Source organism: Sinocyclocheilus rhinocerous, unplaced genomic scaffold (genome assembly GCF_001515625.1).
Source record: "Sinocyclocheilus rhinocerous isolate Xijiao unplaced genomic scaffold, SAMN03320098_v1.1 scaffold1164, whole genome shotgun sequence".
Classification (NCBI taxonomy): Eukaryota; Metazoa; Chordata; class Actinopteri; order Cypriniformes; family Cyprinidae; genus Sinocyclocheilus; species Sinocyclocheilus rhinocerous.
The window spans coordinates 653,020-677,586 of NW_015643253.1; the positions used below are offsets into that span (position 1 = coordinate 653,020).

Genomic DNA, 24,567 nt, shown 5'->3' on the forward strand with positions numbered 1-24,567 from the left:
TGTAAAGCCCCCAATAAGTTAGACAATCCTGCAGAATAGACCATAGAATAGGAACTCAATCTGGTGTACAAGAAATTGATGACCCTGTTACGCCTGTTATTGGAACAGTTTTAAGGTGCCTTTTTATCATCTTTATCATATTAGGGAAAAAATTAGCGGATATGGGCTTTAGAGAATGGCATGTCACCCACAATCAAAATTATTGCTACACAAAATGCATCATTTCTAACATGATCCTGACTGACATATTTCCATTATGAGTCCATTACAGTATGTGGTGTATTGATTTGTTGGCACAAATGCCCAAGCTTTGGCCTTTCTTTCTTTATAACAGCCCATGACATTTTGTCTTTTCATGATGGTAGACCCTTAAAGGAGTGTTAACATGTGTCTGTAACAAAACACCCTTGAGGCTTGTGCACGGTTTATGGGCTCTTTCACTGTATTCTTAGGAAAACAAACGTAAGAGGTGTTGGTGAGGTATTCTGAGGAGTCCCAGCATTGTAAACCGGCAAAACTCTGCAGAAAAGCATAATGAAGAACCATGTCAATTTTGTTTTTTCAAAAAAAAAAAAAAAAAAAATAGGGTATTGCTAAATGAAGATTTCCATCACAGACACCAAAAGCGATTTTAGCATTTGTGTTTTTCTTTCACCATCATCTCTGCTAATAGAACATATCACCACAGTCATAAACATGTCCTCTTGTCCATACAGATACAACTCATATACAGAGTTTCTTCATCGTATTCTCCGTTCATAATGTCCGTTCATAAACAGCTGAAATGCGCTGGTCTACTTCTTCTTTGTGGCTCTCTTCCCTTCTCCCTTCTTTGGTTTTCCTTTACCCCGCAGTTTCCTCAATCGTCTCATTTCCTCCTTGAAATCCTGGTGCTCATCCCTAAAACAATGCCAAAAAAGTGTCAGCTACAAAACAAGAATTTGAAGAAAAAATGTCCATAGGTTCATTATGAAAGAGCTTACCTGAAAAGTCCCATGAATCTGAGCTTCTGGGTCATTGAATAGTAGATCTTGTGTGGGGGGTACCAGTCATACACTTCTTTTCTCTGGGCCAGCGGGGGTTCTTTAAACAACTCTACCACTTTCATAGATTTGGAGTCTGTGTGACGGGCCACATCCCCAAATATTCGGGCGCTCAGACGGGCCATGCGCAGGGCATAGCTGGACAGACCAGCCATCTTCACCTAACAGAGTACACAGATAAATGCATTAGTTAAATGTCTCGTGCATTCATTTCCATAAATGCTTTAATGAAATAATATTATATAAATACATTTTAACTCTATATCTTTCAAACACAGTTGTGCATTTTATTAAAGAGTCTGCAGTTGCTGTGTATATATAACGTTACCTGGCGGATAAAATATCCAAAAATAGTCTTCTTACCCTTTCAAATATCCCGAAAGAAGCAGCCGAGGTCCAAAAATATATGCTTTATTATAAAGGCATGTGAACAGACATCAAGTACTGAAAAAATATATTCAGTAACTAGTTTGAGTATTCGTTCATGGTTAGTTGACAGTTCAACCTTCGTCCGTTCAGGTTCAAACACATTGGAGAGCGTGAATAACACGCATGCGCGTAGCAGGTAAAGCGCTTCCCCTATCCGTCTCTCAGGTCCTTAAAATGTGTGTAACATGTGGTTTAACAGCTTCAGCACTATGCGTTTTACACACTTCAAATTTCCCCAAGTTAAATAATATACTAGCCAACGAGAAGAGCCATCTATTATAATATGACTTATTGATGTTACAGATTTCTTTCTTTATTTGTGAACACTACTGCTTAAAGGACCTGGTCATAGAGGACAGTTCGTTACAAGATAAAAACGATTTCGTGCAGTCGGTCAGTAATTCGCGACTTAAGCTTTAAAGAGCTAAATATTAAATTTCATTAATTATAAATACCTTTTTAGCTTGATTTGTGGAGCCTCTTTACTGTGGAAAAGGTCTTGTACTTCACAGGAAGTCGTACGCCGGTGTGATCATTCCGTATGCGAATATCTGCCAAGATAAGAGTTCTGTCTAGGTACATTCTACATAATCATCACAGTTCTGTGTGTACTGTAATGATTTAATCATTAAAAAAACTTTGCTTTATATTTATTTAAATGTAACTTCAAGATAAACACAGTTAAATGTGCTAACAACTACCTAAAAACATTACCATTATGTGAAGTATTGAGTGTGGGATTATTGGATAAATAAAAAATAATAATAAAAAAACGTCTTCTGCGCCATATTCTTCTTCTTCTTTGTATTATTCATACGCATATTCTTATTATTATTACCCAAACCAGTTTATAAGGGCTGCGTGACTAGATTTGCTCTCATATCCTTGTTCACTAGATGGCGATATGCATTAAAGAAAGAAAAAAAAAGGTAGACACACGTAGACCATGATAAAAATGAATTGATGGACAGCTCGGATTAGCATGACAATCACGTTTTCCCTTTCCTTCCAGAGAATGTATCTATTAACACAATTCTAGGGACAAAAAAAAAGGAACAAGATAACACATCCTCAAATAGCACACGACAAATTGCCTTGTGTGTATCGGCTGCATTTTTTAGATTACATTGTTCAGTTTTCACTGTCAGCTGCAAATAAGTTCCAAACAAACTTTGCCTCCCTTTAAAATGTAATTAAAATGTAGCTGTCAAGCTGTCATTCATACTCTCCTAGTGACAATTACAGTCCAACAAAATTAAATAAAGAAAAGACATCTCCGAATATGAGTCAATCCAGCGCACCCAAATCAATATTATACAGTTTCAGACCCATTTTGTAAATTGTCACATTCAGTATTTCAGTCTGTCAACAGTAGCTATAGCATAAAACGTGACAAAGATCCCCTTAAATAATTTCCCTCAATTTTGTTCACTTAAAGAGTAGAAGGACAAATTCCTGACATCATTTTCACTCAGATGCTGACTTTTAAATGCAAAACGTCTTAAATATTGTTTCAAATATAATCATTTGTCACCCTGCAGTGCAAATAATGCTGCATTCTCTATTGTTTATTGAATTTTTCTTATTTAGTAAGAAAACACTAACCATGTGAACAGTGTGTCTGGTAAACAGGTAAAAGCATGAACATATATATATATATATATATATATACACACACACACACATAATTTAATAAATGGCCTGCTAATTGTTGATGTTTCATGACTGAACTGAATCTTTACTAATGTGGAGCCTCATATATCAATCTCGTACACATACATACACCTACATACAAATATGTGAAGTATGGATTTTGGTTCATCGTGTGACTTTCTCATCACCACCTGCATTTGGTGGTTATCAGTGTATTACAAAGGTACAAAACAGATTTTAGTACTTCAATAGGTTGGTATATAATACAATTTTATCAGTTAATGAAATTACGGTATTTAACTGTAAATTTAAGTTAAAACCGTAAAACCTAAAACGTTGCTACCGTATTTTTTACGGTAAAATTCCGGCAACCACAGCTGCCGGTTTTCTACTGTAAATTTTACGGATTTTTTTTACAGTGTACACGAGAGTCCCTACATTATCTGTAGGCTGTGTGGGCAGCCCAGTAAAACAGAAAACGTTACAATGGCAGACAGATGCCACTGCTCTCATTCATTATTCAGCAATATACCTGACTGCTGTTGGTTCTGGACAGAGCATAGTGGTTTCAAATATCAAACCTTTATGAGTAAGAAGGGTTTTTGAGTCTGGTGTAGTATCATTTTATAGCTCTGATAATGCAGAATGGCAAAATGAAAGATTCTGAAAGCTTTGATTATTTATTCATGAAAGACACCGGTTTTCTTCAGTATGTGTAAATCTAAGAGAGAATGCCAGCAAGGCAACTCCAGTTACAGTTCGACACGGAACCAAGAACAGTAGTGCGACTCCTTTAAGAAGCCGCTTTAATAAACAATGAACATCTCATATTGACAGCATGACATCACCGCTGTTTTTCCCAGACAGAGGCAACATGCACGGAGGATGTTGGGACCTTATTGTCCGAGGAGGAGGATGCACCATTCGCCAAATGTTCTAATATCGATACACTCATTTAAACGCGAGTCGTTTGAGATGCGGCGTCGTTGAACGGTTTGATATTTCCAGCACTGACCATTTATAAATGTGTGTCGCTATTAAATAGGAATATTTGGCAGTGCATGTCCTGTATAGCGTATCGTATAGTGACTGCAAACGCAAAATGGGCAGTAGGTGCATTATTGGAGTGGAGTGAACCCGTTTTATCGGCTTTAATTGGGGTGAGTGCAGAATTTAATTTACTTTATCAGTCCTAGAAACGGGGCCCGTGGGTTTTCCAATAATGGATGCTATAAGAGCATAGCTGTACCTTATTATTTTAAACATTCCTTCACAGGAATTATTTACTATTTTTGATCGTAGCCTATAGTGCGATTTAAATTACGCTTAATGTCGAGTTTTCTTAATACATTTTCTCAACAGACAGCAATTTGATAAATGTTCAAGCAACCTCTAAAGAGAATGTATGAGAAAATAAACCTGACTGCGACGGTGCATTTCTATATGTAACATAAACCTGAAAGCAAAAATCTATAGTCTGCATGCGGCAGGCTAAATGTGATGGAAAGGGTTGGGAACCGAAAACCGGTTCTTATTCAATACCAGAACCGAGTCATTTTAATAAATTTCGGTTCTGTTTAGGGTTCTTCAGTAACGTCATTAAAATTGGGTCATTAATTATTCTTCCGCCAATGCGAGGAGAAATAAAAATACTCTGGCAGACAGTTTCCTGCATTACTTTCTCTATAATTGATTTTTATAGGTAGCCTATTTTTAGAGGGTTGTCTTGAGCAACACAGATTGTCATTTAACTATCGTCAATTACACAACAGACGTATTTTGTGCTATTTATTTGTGGTGTGAATTTATAATGCCTATAAATAGGCCTACTGGCCCACACACATTTTCTGACTTCCTTTAGGGCTCCAAATCCTAAAATCCCCCATGAATCGCGTCCTGATTTTACAGCATGATAGATGTTAGAAATCTTTAAATAACGCAATACCGGGGTATTTTGTAAAACTGTTTGGACTGAAACCCCTTGATTCGAAGCTCAATTAGAGGGTGTTGTATCAGCTTTATTTAAAAAATGGTTGAAAAATCTTCTCTCTTTTTTTGAAAGGCTTGGTTCGCGTGAACGAGGACTGGACAGAATCGTCTCGTCTGGTTTCATTCACTGGAATTGGATGGGAAGGGTAACGGATGGACGTTAAATAAGGCTTATATTTTCGGCTGGGCTTCAGCTCGAGCTCTCCAAAACAAATTCCACTGCATCGACTGACGTCCGTTCTCTCTGTCCGCGTGCCCGGCGGGATGCGGGTGCACGTCAAGGAGCTCTCCAAGCTGTTGTGGTGCTGACGCGGCTCTGAGCGAACGCGAGCATGGCTGCTGGGAAGTTGCTGCTCTACGCCGGTCTGTCTCTGTCCCTCTGCGCGCTCGGGATGCTGGCCGTGGCTATCTGCTCCGACCACTGGTACGAGACGGACGCCCGGAGGTACCGAGAGCGGTGCCGAAGTTTCTCCAGTCGCCGGAAGGACCCGGGCTTTATTTACATCCCCAACAACAGCCTCCCTCTGCGGGCGAGCCGCTCGCGCCTGGACCGCTGGGAGGAAAACCTGCTGCTGGCGCGGAACAGAAGGCAGCTGTTCGCGATGAGCGCCGCCGATGAGTGCAGCAGGCTGTATAACTCCACCAACATGGGCCTGTGGAGCAAATGCCATCGGCTTGGATTTGATCAAGATATCGAGGACCTCATTCGAAAAGGTAGGACAGTGATGTGCTGTGTCTACAAGTGTGCAACGCAGATTATGTTGCTTGCAAGGCAGAAGAGTATTGGTATTCCTCAAACATCTGGTACAGGTTTGCCACATAAACCTGGTATGCAGGCAGCAAACATTTCTTGCGATTTCAGTTAATTGTATAAATTAATAATTCCATTTCAAGTTTAATTTAATGTTAGTTAAAATAAATAAAAATTAAATTCAAAGATTAGAACCAACTGCAGTTGCATTTTCAGGATTAACAGCATATGAGTTTGGGCAGCTGCAGTTCAGGAGAAAGTCTGTGGAAGAGCATTACTGTAGCTCAGTCAGTAATGCAAGGTTCTAGAAATGCCAGAATCATGGGTTCAATCTCAGGTCATGCATGAACACGACGGAAAATGTATAGGCTACGTAAATGCAATGCAAGTTGCTTTGGATAAAAGTATATTTGAACAAAAGAGTCCTTGAGCAGGAATCTTCTCCTGATGTGCTTATACTGTTGAGGTCAATTTCAGACAGATCATACACTGCTCTCAGTTCAGTTCAAAAGCATTAAAGCCAAATTAAGCTAATTAAGCTGGTTGAGCCTGGTTGTTAATTTTTTACATTCTAAAGCCAGAGTCAGTATGATGACAGCATTTTCATCTTTAGGTTAAGTATGCCTTTGAATATGACCCAACCAAAATGAAGAATCATGACAATGTTGCTGACAATGGGCACACCATCAGGTTATTTGAATGCATTTGTGAGAGCGTGATTGCGTGTTAATTAGTCCGACCTGTCTGTGCAATGTCTACTAATAGTGAAACTGTGGGTTTTAATTACTTCAAAAACAAAAAGAACTATATGCTACTGATAAATCACAGGACAGCGTTGATATTTTCTGCGCTACTGAATGTTTCTGTGTGCGTGCGATCTGTAGGCCTACGTGATGTGCGAGCAACTGCATGTGTGTCCAAATTCTACAGTCACTGTAGGTAGCACCTTAATTAAAAGAGCTATTAACCACATGTACATTAAACAAATTTGAGATACAATTTTTAAAATCTGCCACTGATGTACACAGAGTGAATCACATATATTTGAATATTCAGCATTCAAAATGCAACAGAAGCGATGGTGTCATTGTAATATTTGCATACTGAATTGTGTTCGGTCTTGTCATTCTCAGATCTTTTGAACCATATATAGCCAACAAATATAAACTGGCAGCCTGAAAGTCTGAAACCTTACCACTATTCTTTTGCTACCCTGCAAGCACTTGCCTTACTACAAGTATTACCTTCAGGAACAGCAAATCCAGTGCAATATTGCAGTGCAATATTTAGTAAACCACTTTTTCATCCATAAACTCCAGACATATACAAACTAACATCAGCCTTCACAATAAGTTCACCACTCATGTGTTAGCTGGAGTGACGGGTCGAAGCCCTATAGCTAGTGCACTCTGGGCCTTATTATCTTCCACCAAACTAGGTTAATTTACTCCTCACTGGTTAGAGGCATATGCGATGAATATATTAATAACTACACACACACACACACACACACACACACACACACAAGGATGTCTGTAAATAGATCCTGAGCCCCAAACTGTGCTAGCCCAAACACCGTAGGCTGTGTTTCAGTCAAGGTACACCAAAACAATTGGCCCAGAGTTGCTGAGTCTCGCACACTCTCCGGTTACACGCGAAACCTCTGTCTGCAAATGTGTGCATGTTCTGGAAAAGCAGCAGCACAAAACGCCCTCTAAAATAAAAACAAGCTTATTTGAATCGTGTCACCTCCTCTGGTACCTGTGCCTAATGTGTGTGCGATTACGTAAGAGGGATTTTGTGGTGAAGAGGTGCCCCTGTAGTGCTGTGTGTTGGATGAATGTGTGCAGTACCAGCCGATTGTGTGTTGCAGCATCAGCAAAAGCTCATTTAACTCTCTGGGGCACCTGCCAGCCACATACTGCGTGCTGATTTGGGATGGGGGTTGCATTGATAGAATAATGCAGTGTTATTCTACACCATCTCTGCCATTCACCTTGGGCGAGGGGTGATGATGCAAGTCACAGTTTGCCTGTGTGTTTGAGATATAATTAAAAGTAAAGAACAATTTGTTATTAGCCAACTGTTGTAAACCTGTATTGCTCAGATAAACAGCTGTTTCTCTGCACATGCTTTATTTGGTAAATATTAGTCAATAGTCATGCATCTTTATAAATAAATGTGTGAATGCTACCGTTACATATCTTGTTTATGATTATTCATATCATTATCTGGGTTGCAAGCGCATCATTTTATGAAATGTGCTGACTGTGCTTATAATGGCATCGGCCATCTCTCAGTGGAAGCTTATTCTCTGTCTCTACCCAGGATCCTCTCTTGGGAAAGAGAGCGGGAGGAATAGAATGATGTATGAGAGAGCAAAAGAGTCGTGCACAGATAAGGGGTTAACACTTAAGGGCTTAAAGATGGGAAAAGTCATTAATTGTAAATGAAACATGCTCCATTTAATCTCACTATTGTATGTTTTGGAATGTTTTGCTTAATGAGCAAAGATAACTATAAGTAAGCCATTTGAATGATGACTCTACAGAGTTAATTTTTAAAGGTTTTTTAAAAATGAAAAAAAATCATTTAAAGGGGTCATATGATGTTGCTAAAAAGAACATTATTTTGTGTATTTGGTGTAATGCAATGTGTTTATGCAGTTTAAGGTTCAAAAAACATTATTTTCCACATACTGTACATTATTGTTGCTCCTCTATGCCCCGCCTTTCTGAAACGCGTCGATTTTTACAAAGCTCATCGGTCTGAAAAGCGAGGTGTGCTCTGATTGGCCAGCTATCCAGTGCGTTGTGATTGGCCGAATGCCTCAAGCGTGTGACGGAATTGTTACGCCCCTTAACATACTGTGATGCCGTGTCCCGGCGCGACGAGACAAAAACATTAAAACCCATTATAAATGAGGCATTTGTTGCATCCAGTGGGGACATAATTACGCATTATAAAAATGACTTATACTGTCTTTTTACGCATTGCGTTGCATCGTGCCGTGTAAACATAAAACCATGTCTGCATTTGTGATCAGAGAAACGACAAACAACTAGCACTGCTCTACACTGCTCAAAACTCGCGTTTGAATAATAAGTGGCAAATTCTTTAAATATGAAAATGTACTTACAGGCTGTGAGTCAGAAGCGCCGGCATTGTAGGTTCAGGAAACAACTGCCCAACTTTATAGAAACAGCCTTTGTGCCACAGATGCATTGTAGGCTACTGGTTCAGGAAACAGTCCTCATCCTCCATAAAATGCGCTGGACACATCTGCATATTTGGGGTGAACTGTTCTGGAACAGTGTTGTAAATACAACTTAACCACTGATTTCTAGTCGTGCCCTCTTGTTTGAGACTTTAGTCTTTGCAACTTCAGGGATCTTATCTATTCACGAACAGCTTGTAACACTCCAAAGAGAAAGGAAAACTTGAAATCGCATCATATGACCCCTTTAACAATTTTAATTTTAAAAAACTGTTCCCAAAAATATGACAAGAAATTATAAAACAAAAATATAAATAAATAATCATACAAAATATAAGTCAGTTTGTGAATCTTTCCATAACAATGCACTAAAATACATACAACTAATTAATGTTTTAAAAACCGTTTTCACATGTATTGTTACATGTTGAAATTAATACAGCAAATTATTGAATACTTGATGAACTAAAATATTTTTGTTGACTGAAATTAGATTTTAGTGTAAAACTGTGACTTAAAATTAGTTGTAATAAATACATATTTTAAATATTTTGATCAGTTTACATTTTCATCAACGAAAATGTCATTTCTGTTGACTGAAATTAGATCAGATTTAATAAAAGTGACTAAAATGAATGGATATGACATGCAGAATTAAGGATATTTTCTTCAATAGACAAAACTAAAACCAAAAATTGTGTAAAAATAAAAACAAAATAAAAAAAAATTGGAGAAAAATGCCTAGCAGTCCTATTCACACAGCAGCTCAATAGCAGTTGCACGGTTGTTGCAGGACCTCTGGAAATGTGCGATTTGTGCTGATTGGTGCCAAAATGAGTTCAACTTTAAGAGTTGATTAGCACCATGCTAGCATATCCCTTTTAGTGATAGCATTCTTGAAAGTTCCACATTATAGCAACATATTGCAGCACAGAGGAAATGATTTATGTTTATAGTTTGCAGAAAGATAAATATCTGCGCAACGAAAAGGGTGACCAGAAATAGGAAATTATGCGAATGATGGCGGCATCTGGAATTTGTGGAAAATTGAGAAAGTCTATCTGAGTGAGAGTGTGAGAGGAGGGTGAGATCATGCAGAAACAGCCAACCCATCTCATTGTCCACCATCTGTCCCTGCCTCCCAGCGGGACACCCATCAGGGATGATGAAGACATTTTAGACCTAGAACACAATAAAAGCGACAAGAGAGATACTCAACCCCTCACCATTAAAACAGACAAACCTAACGTTAAGAGGTTACTGTGGCCTTGGGGATGCGAGGGAGACAAAGAGAGCGAATACAGATGGACAGTGAGAGAAACCACAACATATATGCAGTTTACATCAAGGACAAGTTTCAGTGTGAGATTTAGATCTCAATTGTGCATATTCGATATTATTACCTTATTACAAGAAGGGCCCTCCAAATCTATTCTTGGTTAGCAGGCGAGAGCGAAGACAAGGATTGGATTGTACTTGAGATCTCAAAGGATCTGGCTTCCTTGTTTTCAGTGTTTAAATTGGATGCCATGGGAGGAAGACGCCACACCTTCATGGTTCAAAAAGTAAGTCGCACTGGGACTCGGGTGCTGGCGCTAATCAAATACACAGGTGTTGAGGTGGGATGCTGGGTACATCTCTTGGGAACAAGGAATAGACTGTGCAGTAGAGATTTTATTGCTTTGCATTTCCTCTGACAATGATTTTATTCCAAGGCATATTATATCACAGAAATTGGGTGTGACTTTCAATAAAGTGTAGAGAAAGGGAAAAGCGTTCAGTAATTTTCAAGGCCAGGAGGCATTTAAGATCCTTGCAGGAACTATGCTGAAATAAATGAGGTATCCAATAACCTCCCTTTTCATTTTCTGTTACGCCTTTCATTTCCAACAAATATCCATATAGCGAAATGTGACTTGACAGAGTGCCTGGACTCAGCCCACGACCAGCAGATTATGATTTGGCCTCAGAGTGTGTAAAGCACCCTCATTAGTGTGGGAAGAATATTTCTCGCTTAGTTCGAATAAGACGTCCAATTGTGCATTTAAGATATGACAGACTTGAAATTAGCACCCTGCTTGATAACAGCTTGAGTTATATCACTTTCCCCTTCCTGTTGGAAATTATGCTAATATGATCATTGGCTACCATGTTGGAAGATATCGACATTTTCATCACACCATGAAAGCTCTCCGACCGGGAAGGTCACGTGGTTCTTGAGTGGATTTAACATGTGGTTTTCCCAATGTTTTGTGTGGAGCTTGTGCTCTATTCTGAGGCATTTTGGGGTTTATTACTGGGCTTTTTTGGAGTCAATAGTGCAACTTTTTCTATTCAAGGCTATTTTTTAAAACATTTTAACATTCCAAAATGCAACATTCTGGGTAATGTACTGTGAAATCACACATCTAGATTGATATATGTTATGACGGCAACAAAATGATTAACTTCTTGAAATAACATCAGAAAATTGGGAACATTAAGGACTTGATGGAGGTCAGTGGCATCAAGAAAGTAACTTAAGTTTTCAAGGTAATATTTAATGTTTTTAAAATGCAAAGATAACTAAGTAAGCCATTTGAAGGATGATTACAAGGAGCAGAGTTAATTTTGTAAAAAAAAAAAAAAAAAAGACGACTAGCATTTTTTAAAAACTTTGTTAATGATAAAAATGAAACAAAAAGTGCACATCATTACAATAATTTAACAATTATTAATTAAAGCAAACTCTTGCTGGAAATTTGCCAAAAATTAGTCTATTTGACTATTTTAGAGTAATAAAATATAAAATAGAACAATTTGCACGTTTACAGCATTATTACTGGTAACATAGATTAGGGAACACAAATTCACTACTAAGAGTTCTCCCTCAATAAACTCCTCATTTGCTGCTTATTGATAGTAAGGTAGCTTTTAGTTATGTTTAGGTTCTGGGTAGGGTTAAGGGTTCTAGAATATGGTCATGCAGAATAAGGCATTAATATGTGCTTTATAAATACTAACAAACGGCCAACATGCTTGTAATAAGCATGCTAATAAGCAACTAGTTAATAGTGAATAGTGTCCTCTAAACTAAAGTGTTACTACTAAATTAAGACTGATGAATTAAGACAAAAATGTACTTTTTTACTTTCTTAACGCACATTCCTGGTCTTATGCACAGTTCATTGGTGCTCAATATTCTATATGAAATAATGTTTGTCTTGTATCAAAACGCAACTTTTCTCTTCAGGTAATGTCATCAAACCCTTTCATTTTTATGGTGACCCTCTCCCATCCAAAGATCTGGCACCATTCTAGTATTTAACGCCTTCTTTTTCCGATCAACTCAATTGTTGATGAGAAATAATTGTTCAGTTGACCTGAAAATGTCACACTGAAAAAAAAAAAGAAAGAGTTGCGAACATCATTTTAGCCTGACTTAAAAACAATTCTTGATAAATCTGTAATTTCAGAACCATGCCTGGAAATCGCTCTGAAAATAAGCCACCGGAATACTTCTTCCTAATTAAAAAGTATAATTATTTTCCTGTCACAATGCTGTAGGGCTGTTATAATTTGTCCCTGAAAGCTAGAAGCACAAGCCCTGCTTATAATATTCAGCTGACAACATCTGCATTTCCACGGGACTGATAAATGTCGGCGTTTCACGTGGCACCGTGCCGCAGAATTGAAATCGGAGAATGTTGCGTGACCTGAAGTCAATTTGAGCCTCGTTGTTTGTCTTTCTGTTTTCCCTGATGAAACCTGGCACAGGTCTCCTCTCACAATCAGCCCTGCGAGGTGAACAAAGCGGAGGCGTGGGGGTTGCCATGCAGGGAAGTGGAGGAGGATGGTTGGAGGCAGCTGAAACGCTGAAGAAATACCAGTAGTAATGCTGCACCTGAAAGACAGGGAACAGCTGTGAGAGAACTGCAGTGGAACTGTGGGTAAAACGTCCAGTCAGATGAATGCGGCTGCTTTGTGCAATTACAAGTAGAAGTGGAGCGATAAAGAATAGACGGCGAGGGCTGTTAGTCAAGAGGAAATGACACTGTCTTTCCTCGCCCCTCCCCCTTCGCTCGATTCGTCTCCCTCCTTCTCGCAGCCCAATTTATATTCTGGCTCGCAGATTAGTCTCCAGAAAATGGAGTGCTGATGATTTCACCACCAAAGGATTGCACACTGCAGTGAAGTGAAGGATAGAATGAGGTAAAAGAACGACGTGAAAGATTGTGTTTTACTCCCTCCTCATTATTTGGAGTTTCCTTTTAGAGAAGTCATCAAGAACAGCTCAATTTTTCCAAACATGTTTCCCGCTGCTATTTCTCCCCCAAATCTCTGTGGTGTTTAGTTGCTGATTTTGGATTTGCTGCCTGTGGGAAATGGTTTTTTGGAGCAGATCAATCATAGGGAATCTTTGTAAGCTGAGCCATAAGACAAGTAATGCATTTGAAATGCTGAGACAGACACTGATCCGTTCAGTTGCTCATTAGTTTGTCATTGAATTTGGGAGAGTGTGATAAACACCGGATGATCTTCACTCAATATGAGTGGGTCAGTGCCAAAGCTAAAAGCCTTGGTGCATTTTAAGGCCTGAAACAGTCTAGGCAGTCTATCTCATGCATTTGGATATATGATATGAAAAGTAAAATGGAAATACAATTTTGCCTATTCGGCTGTTTTCAATGTACCTAGCATGGCAATGCAAAATAGTTCACTCGAATATGATTAACAAAGCTGTGGTAACCACGCACGTACGACAGTTAGCGGAAGTTAGAGATTAAGGTTTATAAAGTTGTAAATATGGATATTTTTCTTACACAAACACATCGCTTCGCTTCAGAAGGCCTTTATTAACCCCCCGGAGCCAGTTGGACTTCTTTTAAAATGGATGGGTGCAATTTTATGAACTTCAAATTTTGGGCTACCATACACTCCCATTATAAAGCATGGATTATCCTGGAAATTATTTAATATAACTCTGAATGTATTCGTCTGAAAGAAGAATGTCATATACACCTATGACTTGAGGGTGAGTAAATCATGGGGTAATTTTCATTTTTGGGTGAACTATCCCTTTAATATGCAGAGACAACAATAATTATCATGAGATAATCTCTATGCACACACAATTTATTTTTTGGAGCAGATCAATCATAGGGAATCTTTGTAAGCTGAGCCATAAGACAAGTAATGCATTTGAAATGCTGAGACAGACACTGATCCGTTCAGTTGCTCATTAGTTTGTCATTGAATTTGGGAGAGTGTGATAAACACCGGATGATCTTCACTCAATATGAGTGGGTCAGTGCCAAAGCTAAAAGCCTTGGTGCATTTTAAGGCCTGAAACAGTCTAGGCAGTCTATCTCATGCATTTGGATATATGATATGAAAAGTAAAATGGAAATACAATTTTGCCTATTCGGCTGTTTTCAATGTACCTAGCATGGCAATGCAAAATAGTTCACTCGAATATGATTAACAAAGCTGTGGTAACCCACACCTTAACTTACCAGCAGCAGAGTTGTCAAGATACCTACATTTCAGCTGTTCAGACCAATACTAGTGAAATTTTATGCTTCTGGTCTGGTCAAAACGTTGAGCTGTTTGGTAAATACATTTTTCTTTCTTTATTTTTGTTGAATAAAGTGCAATTTTGGGTGTGCAATATATATATATATATATATATATATATTCTATCAAATATATCGTCTCAGAGACAACAATAATTATCATGAGATAATCTCTATGCACACACAATTTATCATCATTATCATTTTCTTAAGTATTTTGTTATTTAACTTTTGAAAATAATAGCATAATAAGACTTGTTTGTTTTCAAAGGATCTTAGGAATAGGATTGTATTTTTCACATCCTGCTGGCAAAGTATTTTCAGCACAAACTTCAGTAAATCTTGTTACATTTATGCTAAAAACAAGAAAAAACAACTTGCCAACGGGGCAAGAAAAATAAACTGAGCTTAATATCTCATGCAGTTTTAATTCTTCAGTAAATGTGTTTTTTTTTTTAAGGATATGCAGATAAAAATACAGATATAAAAGTGTTTTTCACCACTCAGTCTTAACTTCCTGTTATTGGCTATGATGAGTCTCAATAGGGTCGATTGAGTGAAAGCTGGAATCCAGACCTGATCTCTGATGTATAAGCTCTCCCTTCTCCTGGTGGACGCCCTTCCTCTTTCTCATCCCCTCTTCCTCACATCCTCTCGTTTGATCAATGGTTAATCAGAAGGGCTGGACTTCAGTGGGGTTCATCTCACGGTGCAATGACACCAATCCTCAATCCATTCAGGCCTGAGAAAAACAAGACTCTTGTTAAAAGCTCTGTAGGAGAGAGCGGGCCGATTCTAATGAGAACCACGTCCACCGCAGCTGCCGGCCTGAATGAGAGCTTTCAGGAAGCCGACAAAGCAAGAATTATGGCACACAGAGAAATCACACAGCTGCTTCTGCCTCTTGGGTCGAGCGAGTGAAGGGTGTGCGAGGTGTCTCTGCTTGCCCCGTGGACCGCGTGAGCCGTGTTAAGGTGTTTTACGCTGTGAGTGACGGATGGAGGCAGTTGTTTGTTTTTCTTTCTTCTCTGAGGCCGACAGATAAGGCACAGGCAGAAGGTTGAGTGACGTCATCTGTCAAGATGTGTGGAATAATTCTCTTGCTTCTGTTGTCGTGGCAACGTGAAGACACCTGACAAATGCTATTCTGCTCTTTTTTTTCTCCCCTTCCTCCTTTCTAATAGCTTTGGTATTTGCAGAATGGGCCTGGAGAGATGGGAAAAGATGTGTGTGTGTGTTTCATTTTCTCATGAAAGGCCAAATATCTACCTGAATGTATGACTTTGATTGTTGCACTATCAGGGCATTACATCAGAAATGGGAAGTCATACCGCCAACTACTATGTTTTTACTGTGTGGGTGAATCTCATGAAACCTGTCAAGTACATGTCTGGGTCATATTAAAAGAAAATGAAGCCTATTTTAGGACCATTATGATATTTTTGCATGACCATAGAGTACATTTTTACCACAAAACTCCTATTGCCTAAATGTAAAAAATCTCATTCTCATTATATAGAAAAAAATACAATTTAAAATTTTATATATAAAATATATAGTTTGGAATAATGAAAATTTTTATTCTTTCAGAATTAAATATTAGAATGATTTCTAAAAGCATCATGTGACATTGAAGACTGGAGTAATGGCTGCTGAAAAACAGCTTTGCATCACATGGATACATTGCATTTTAAAATATATTAGAATATAAAACCATTATTTTAAATTATAATATTTCACAATATTTCTGGGTTTTTTTTAATCAAATGAATGCAGCCTTTGGTGAGCATAAGAGACTTCATACATACATATATATATATATATATATATAGCTAAAACACAACACACTGCTTAAATAATCAATTGATAGTTGATTACAATCAATAACAATTATGACCTATCTCTTCTGTCCTGTGATATGAAACTGAACAATCTACATTAGCTATTCATACACACCCTCCGTCCATGACTGCTTCTTTATAGTTATTGGGTTACCGCATGCTCAAAAGGTGTTAAAATTAAGCGAGGTGGGAAATCGCCCCAGACAAATTAATATGCTGTGTTGACAAAATAGACCTCAAACATTTTCCACCCATGTCACTGCTTAAACATTCCTTTATACTTCATTTACTTTCACTTTGACTTTGTAAGCACATTTTCACGCTCTTTCAGCCACTGCAGCACCTGGCGCTGTATTAAGGCACTTGATAAATGCATCCATACAACTTTGAGTTTTCTAATTATCGGCTCTCACTTTGAAGTCAACAAGAAATCAGAACTGATGCCATTTACTTTCTTAATACATGTTCCTGGGCTTACAGTGCACAATATCTAATAACTTGCTCTGCTTCTCAAACAGCTTTCCATTTTGGCTGAACTCACTTACGGCAAATGGGCAATTGGTTAATGTTAACCAGTAGCTATAATTTTACGTAATGCGGCGTTTCTAAAATCTTGCTTCTAGTTAGCACAGTAATTTCATACCTGTTAAAGTTAACATAATAAAGTGTAGGCTATGTCGACAATATACGTTATTTTGATAGTCTTAAAGGTGAACTTGACCTTTAAAGAGATTCTAATTTTGTCATCATTTACTCACTCTCATGTCATTCCAAACCTGTATGACTTTCTTCTGTGGAACACAAAATAAGATATTTTGACTAATGTTGCAAATTAAACAGTTTCGGGTCCCATTGAGTTAGTATGGACAAAAAATACCAACATGTTTGGTTATCAACCTTTAACCTCCACATCCCAATCACAATCTTTATTCCCAACTGATAGAAAGTCAATATGACCTGATTCCTGGACCAAATTTCATTTTCTAAACAACTGAAAGCAAACTTACATTCAGGACTCAACCAATTGAAAACTCCTAATTTTCATGATCCAATCAATGCCCGATAAATATACAATCAAGTCCTGCCTTTTATTTATTATTTTTTACTTAGAAATGCATCAAATTACAGAAGTAAAATGGCTTTGCGGATGCAGTTTCAGTTCAAAACACTGTTAGCCAGTTGCAATCATAAAAAATCATTCGTTTTCCTACACTAAGCCTGGAATTTGCGACAGACCTTTTAGGTCCACGTCAAAGCATTTAAGAATCAGCAGAGGGCAAGCTTGCCAACAAACCCGTGTTTGCTATTCACTTGGGTGCATTTAAGCTTCTCTCCTCACCGTCGAAAAAGGCCCACATAAATCAACACCAGGAAGCTGGATAAGTAAAGCCAGCTTTCTAACGTTTCTTTTTGATGCATTAGCGATAGTAGCATTAGCATTTCAAGCTTCCTTATAGAAGAATGTGCCCAAGAACACGCCACGTACCCCCTTTAAACATGAGCAAGCGCCTGATAGCTATTAAGGATCAGAGGGGCTTTGATCTTCTAAGCAAAGCTATAGAGCACCCAGAATCCAGTCTCAAACCCTTTCTGCTACTGTAACCTAAATAAGCCGTAAAAATCAGCATGTTGTCAGCCTCTCATATCCACCCTTCAAGGCCAAAAGTGACTGAGACATTATCAACAGTGCTAACAGACTACTTGAAAGAGGAAATGTGCAAGAAATGATATTGATTGATTACAGTAGTGGTGTAATCCAATGCTAGTATCTAAATGAAGCACCCAGACTCTTCTCTAGTACTGTCTCTAATCGAGATGCATGCATTAAAGAGCAGGGAATTCACTTAAACCTTTTATAAAGGGGTCAAGGTTTAGCTAGGTAGCATGACCTAGTTAGCCTCTGCTGATAGATGCCGTAACAACACCATCTTGGGCAAAAAAGCTTTTTTCTCCGTTGATAGACATTTGAAAGTAGCTATGAATTCTGATCAAATTAAATTTAAAATAAATTAGCAAAAAGAGTAATTTAATGAAATAAGTCTTATAAAAAGATCATGTTTATTATTTTTAGTATTTGATTATTTGATTATGATTTTTGAAGCAACGTGAGACACTGAGGACTGGAGTAATAGCTGCTGAAAATGTAGTGTTGCCATCACAAGAATACATTTTCAAACATTTTAAAATATATTAAAATTTAAATTTTTTTAAGTTTTGTATTTTTTAAAATTGTAATAATATTTTACAATATTGCAAAGTTTTTTTTTACAGTTTACTGTATTTTTTAATCAAATAAATGCAGCCTTTGTGAGCATAAGAGGCTTATAATAATATATAATATATGATGAATAATATATGATAATTTTTACCTAGTGACCAATTTTAGTGAGTACTCTTATATAATAATTTCAGGTTCTCTACAAATGTCTATGTGTTCAGTCAGAGAAATGAGGGTAGTGGCAAATATGTGATGAAACGTCTGGAACATGGAGACAGTTGGTGGAGAGTTGATGTCTCGGCACACCTTTATCAGACGGAAAGCCTCAGGCGATGAGCGGACCACTCAGATGAGCAGAGGACTCGCAACATCCTCCTTTTTTTCACATTCCCAAAGGTCTGCTGTCCAGAGGGCAAACTGACAAGAAGAGAACAAGAAAACAGCAGAGGATCGATATCGGCATCACAAATAACGCCACTATGTATGTGGCGAGGGATAGATGTCTGTGCAGAGGTTGAGGAATGTAGAAGGTGTGGACTAAATAAAAATCAAAGCACAGCATCATGTTGCCATTTTTACCTGGAGAGACGGAGGTGGAAAACGAGAATACTCACGTGGAGAAGGGAGATGGAATTCTCTCTCGCCTCAGGGAGCTGCCATTAACTCGCTAGGCTGTAATAGGCAGGCGGTCATGCTGCTGTTGCTAGGTGCTCACTTCTCCTCAGTTTGAGAGTGCAAACCCCCGGCTCCATCTGTCCACTACACTAAAATCCTTAAATAGGGTAAAGTCGTGTTCTAGTAGAAGCAGAAATACAGATTTCCTTTGATAGTTTGTGGAGCTTGTTCAGGGTTAATGATTATTCAAAACCTCTAATTTTAACTAGTAACCACAAAAAAATGAAACGTCTTTTATCATTTACTCACCCTCATGGGGTTACAAAACCTGTATGACTTTATTTCTTCTGTGGAAGACAAAAGAAGATATTTTGAAGAATGTTTTAATTGCTTTTTCCATACAATGAAAGTGTTTTTTTTGTATAAATTAAACAGTTTAAATATATATAAAAAATGGTTCAAAATATAGTTTCAATAAAATGTACTTAATTTGCAATGAGCAACACATTATTTGAATAGCTTAATCCATATTTGCAAGAAAAAAAATCATCTTATAATATTTATTGTTTACCTCATTGTCTCTCAGCAGTTAACCTCAATGCAAAGTGAAGCATTTCCATAGATTGGCAAAATATTGCTCAAATTTTAGTGTATGCACACATGTACATACTGCACACATACACACAAGCTTTTCCTGTTGCCTCATTATGAGTGAGAATGGTGCCCTCACTCTCTTTCTCATTTGCTCTGCGGGTCCCCAGCTGATACATAATTGAATATACGATAACGAAGTTCGTGAGAAGGGCAAACAGTGACATCCACACACCCAAAACTGAAGTCTCAGAGGGCCAACAGTCTCCTCATCACTGTTTATTTAAAGGCTGCCAGTCAACCTCCAGAGACATTACTGCTGGTTGCTGTTTTAAGCACATCAAATAAACACATAAACTAAAGGATTAACACATAAACCAAATACCGATATACAATTAAAAATTGTTAATGTTAACAATGTGCGGCTTATATATATTACAGTTTATATATATATGCTGTTCAAAAGTTTGGGATTAGTACGATTTTTATGTTTTTTTAAAGAAGTCTCTTATGTTCATTAAAAAAAAAGCTGCATTTATTTAATAAAAAATACAGAAAAAACAGTAATATTATGAAATATTATTACAATTTAAAATTTAATTTTAATTTTAACCTTAAAATATCATTTATTGCGGTGGTGGCAAAGCTGAATTTTCATCAGCCATTACTATTTCCATTACTATTTTTTGCAATCTGTGATAATTTTTTCAGGATTCTTTGATGAATAAAAAAAAGTTGCAAAGAACAGCATTTATTAAAAATTATTTTTTGTAACGATATCAATTTAACATATCCTTGCTGAATAAAAGTATTAATTTCTATAAAAAAGTACTGACCCCAAACTAAATTAAATTTTTAAGTATATTACAATATAAAACAGTTGTTTTTTTATTGTAATAATTTCACAATATTACTGTTTTTACTGTATTTTTGATCATAGATAGATAGATAGATAGATAGATAGATAATACAACACATGAAATTAATAAAATAATATAATGTACATATAGAAAAATTATAACTATATACCACATTAATATAATAATAATAATAGCAAAAATTGTATTATTACTACTATTATTATTATTATTATTATTATTATTATTATTATTATTATTATTATTATTATTATTATTATTATTATTATTATTATTATTATTATTATTATTATTATTATTATTATTATTATTATTATTATTATTATTATATTGATGAATCAGTGAATTGTTTTTGTAAATGAACCAATTCACTGAAATATTCACTTAAGTTGGCAGACTGCGTGGCATTAAAACAGTGTTTTGTTACATTGCTTTTTGCATTTGCAAATCGAATCATCATCCATGTGGGGAAGAATGATATTCGGAAATAATAATAGCAAAAATTGTATTATTACTACTATTATTATTATTATTATTATTATTATTATTATTATTATTATTATTATTATTATTATTATTATTATTATTATTATTATTATTATTATAGGCACTCCATTTGTATTCTCAAATAAAGAATAACCAGTGTTTCTAGTATACTTTCACAGATTTTTAACTGTACTTTCTGCACTGAAGTTTTGCAACAGCAACATCAAAGTACAAAAAATAGTTGTAATTTGAGTGTTAATGTGTCAACTCTACTAGCTCCATTGGCTCTCAGCTTTAGTAATTAAACCATTCCCCCCACTGCCATCTACATAATCAGCACTGCGACCGATAAACCGGCAGCTTTCACTCTGTCATTACACCGCCAGTGAGATCAACTGGGAGCAGCGGATATAGAAACAGATTTTTATGTCGTTTCTCTTTGACCTCTGCGGTGACAGCTGTAAATCTAACTGTGAAATCAGAGAGAAAAAAGGAGAGAGTCATGCGAGAGAATTCAAGAGAGGGTGGAGAAGTGTGGGCTCTCTATAATGGCTCTGTGGCTCTCCATGCATATATACATGTGCAAAAACACACTTACATAAACAGGCACACAACCACTTGTAACGGCAGCATTATTCATAGTTTTAATATAATACCGAGCAGATCAAGGACACGTAACAAAAACTAACAAGGGCAGACGGTGATAGGCGTGATGTTAATGAGGTTCACAGCAAGAATTACAGTTTACCAATCGCTCTCAGAAACTTGAAAAATCAGACAATTTAATCTAGAGACAGCGTAGGCAGAAACCCAGGAAAATCAAAGCACAGATGAAAAATCGAAAAGCAGCCCACTGGTTGTTTTCAATAGGATGAATTTGGATCCAATCTGCAAAAATTCACATGCACGGCTCGGTCTGAGGTGGAGCCCATCGGAAATGACAGACTGCCAGCGCTCGGCTAATTTGGTCTGATTGTGTGTTTTGCTTTCATCAAGTGCATTTCGCAAAGGCACTCAAAACACAAACACATTAGGAAACCTCTCGCGTGTTATGAGCAAACACTCCCTCTGAGTGCCAGGCCCATAATTATCAACAATCAAAGATTACAATTGCCCATCTAATCTGGATATTATTTATGGATGGCCATTAAGAGTTTTGCGGCATAAACTTCATATGTAATTGGCCATTGTTGATGACAGTTTGGGTTTTTGTCTGTTCAATCAATCAGCGATTGGGCTTTAAACCAGACAAGGTCCCTCACTCCGCTAATGATACATTACAAACCTGATTAACGCTATTAAAGTCACATTGGCTCAGATGAAGGAAGACAGGGGACACAATTATCTGCAGGTTTGAGGAGGAGGGATTTGAGACTTGATCAAAATTTTGATGACGGTCCCTGATGGACATTGCCTTGCCTTGCCTTGCCTTGCCTTTGTGAAAAAAGTACCTTGTTACTTGTTTTACTTAACTTGTTTGGGTGATATGATCAGCACACAACCTTATTTAGCTGTCAGACAACATATTCAGAGAGCTGAAGCCTTCTGAATGCCCCATAACCAGCATTTTCGTGTGAACGGGTCAAGAGGCCTATACATTCCTTGTTCAATTTCCTATTTCCAACCTTGGTCTCTGGTGTTAATGACCTACACTAGCAGCAAAACAGACTTGATAGATTTTAGGTTACTTGAGCCTGGCATAGTGTCCAACAGCAACTGAAACAGAATCCACATTCGACATCCTGTCGGCAACCACCAGCGGCACTCCAGTCATACTTTTCCCGATCTTGCTGAAAATGTTGAGTGTTTAATGCTTCTTTCCACCTCTGAGTTTCCCCAGGAATGAGATTCATTAATTTGAGCCCAGTATGAAGTGATCGAGAGAGTCTCAGTCAGCCAGTCGCTGCTTTTTCTCCATCTCCACATTGGGTCTGTAATTGAATTCCTGCTTCTAACAGCGGGTTCAGGGGTGTGTTAATGTGGTGTGTGCTGTGAGCTGAAGTACACTGGAGTGTGTAAGATGTGTTATGGAAGAGCACAGAACTGACACCGCATGACGGATACAGAGGAGCAGAGAATATGGTCTCCTTTTTTTCAGTGGGGTACAAATTCAGAGATCTGTTACAGAATGATTGCGGATAATTAACTTCACAGAAGGACGGCTTGTTTTTTTTTTTGTCATGTTTTTTTGATGGAAAAGCATTCTTACTCTCTAGATATTTATAGAACATCCCTCTAGGTTTCACGAGCACTGTACCTTCATTCATTCCAACTATCTAGAGAATGTCGTCATCTATTGACAGCTCAGTCACTCTCTGAGACAGTCACTAGAGGTTTCTGTCGTCCTCTAGAGCCAGAGTTTTCAACCAGGAGTCTGTGGAAAAGATATATTTAATTAGCTGCTTCAGGTGTGTTTGATTAAGGTTGGAGCTGAACTTTGCAGAAAGGTAGATCTCAGAAACACCCTGATTTAGGTTAATTTCTGCAGATTATCACTAGGGCATTACCCTTAAAGAGACATCTTTGTACCTTATCTACACCTAAAAGTTGCATATTAGTATATACAGTAAGAGTAGTAATATGTACCCAAAGGACACCTATTATGCCCCTTTTTACAAGATGTAATATAAGTCTCAGGTGTCTCCAGAATGTGTCTGTGAAGTTTCAGCTCAAAATACCCCACCGATCATTTATTATATCATTTTGCATTTTGAAAATGCCTATTTTGAGTGGAAGAAGAAACACGCTGTTTTCGTGCCTGTATCTTTAAATGCAAATGAGCTGCGGATCCCCGCCCCCTTTCCCAGAATAGGGCTGTGCCTTCATAGACTATGTGTGCCTTTACAGCTCATACCTCAGATATTCTGCCAAAAAACATCTGTTTGGTTTTGATTATCATATCTATCGTGTTGAAATCCTGCGTTTTAAAGCCATATCATATCGCACACATCCGAAGCACGCCACAGAAAGCAGCTGTCACACGGCATTTGAGTACTAAACTAAGTTCTCTTTCTTGTCTTACTGCACTTAAACTGTCAAATACACACAAGTTTATGTTAATGATAGATATGTGATTCGCAGATTAATTTGCCAAATATACACACAAGCAATTTTAAACCACAAGAAGAAGAAACGAAAGAGAGCTCAATTCGTTACTCACGCGCTGTTCTCGCACACAATCAAAGCGTGCACAAGAGACAGGTTTCAGACAGCGCGGAAATACCGAGTTGCGTATAAATACACATAAAATTAGCCTATGTCAAAAACCCTTCACGGCATTGTCATTCTCTGTGCTTTAAAT

General features: G+C 37.5%; 2 protein-coding genes across 5 annotated transcripts in view; one reads left to right on the forward strand and one right to left on the reverse strand.

Annotated features, from left to right (window-relative positions):
• Positions 1-565: 565 nt before the first annotated feature.
• Positions 566-2,019, reverse strand: mrps33 (mitochondrial ribosomal protein S33). 4 transcript variants are annotated; one of them, XM_016574674.1, is made up of 4 exons: positions 1,928-1,991; positions 1,407-1,487; positions 984-1,204; positions 566-900 (listed from the first exon to the last, which is right to left on the reverse strand). In XM_016574674.1, exons 3-4 carry the CDS (start codon positions 1,196-1,198, stop codon positions 795-797), a joined length of 321 nt encoding a protein of 106 aa, XP_016430160.1. In that variant the 5' UTR covers positions 1,199-1,204; positions 1,407-1,487; positions 1,928-1,991; the 3' UTR covers positions 566-794. The 4 variants fall into 4 exon arrangements, with proteins under 4 accessions (XP_016430160.1, XP_016430158.1, XP_016430159.1 ...); XM_016574672.1 differs by lacking the exon at positions 1,407-1,487 and having other exon boundaries at positions 1,928-2,019; XM_016574673.1 differs by lacking the exon at positions 1,928-1,991 and having other exon boundaries at positions 1,407-1,578.
• A 1,966-nt stretch (positions 2,020-3,985) lies between these two features.
• The window catches only part of LOC107757211 (transmembrane protein 178B-like), a 79,502-nt gene continuing 58,920 nt past the window's right edge, over positions 3,986-24,567 (forward strand). Inside the window, exons 1-2 of the mRNA XM_016574627.1 lie at positions 3,986-4,285; positions 5,188-5,828. Coding sequence (XP_016430113.1) covers positions 5,447-5,828 — 382 coding nt within the window. The 5' untranslated portion in view covers positions 3,986-4,285; positions 5,188-5,446. The remainder of the gene's footprint in view (positions 4,286-5,187; positions 5,829-24,567) is intronic.

What these genes read in the sequence shown, in the direction of transcription:
- mrps33 (XM_016574672.1), bottom strand. Translation starts at nt 1,198, where the DNA reads ATGGCTGGTCTGTCCAGCTATGCCCTGCGCATGGCCCGTCTGAGCGCC. An exon ending in AGATTCATGGGACTTTTCAG is followed by an intron (nt 901 to 983) that starts GTAAGCTCTTTC and finishes GCATTGTTTTAG; the next exon opens with GGATGAGCACCAGGATTTCA.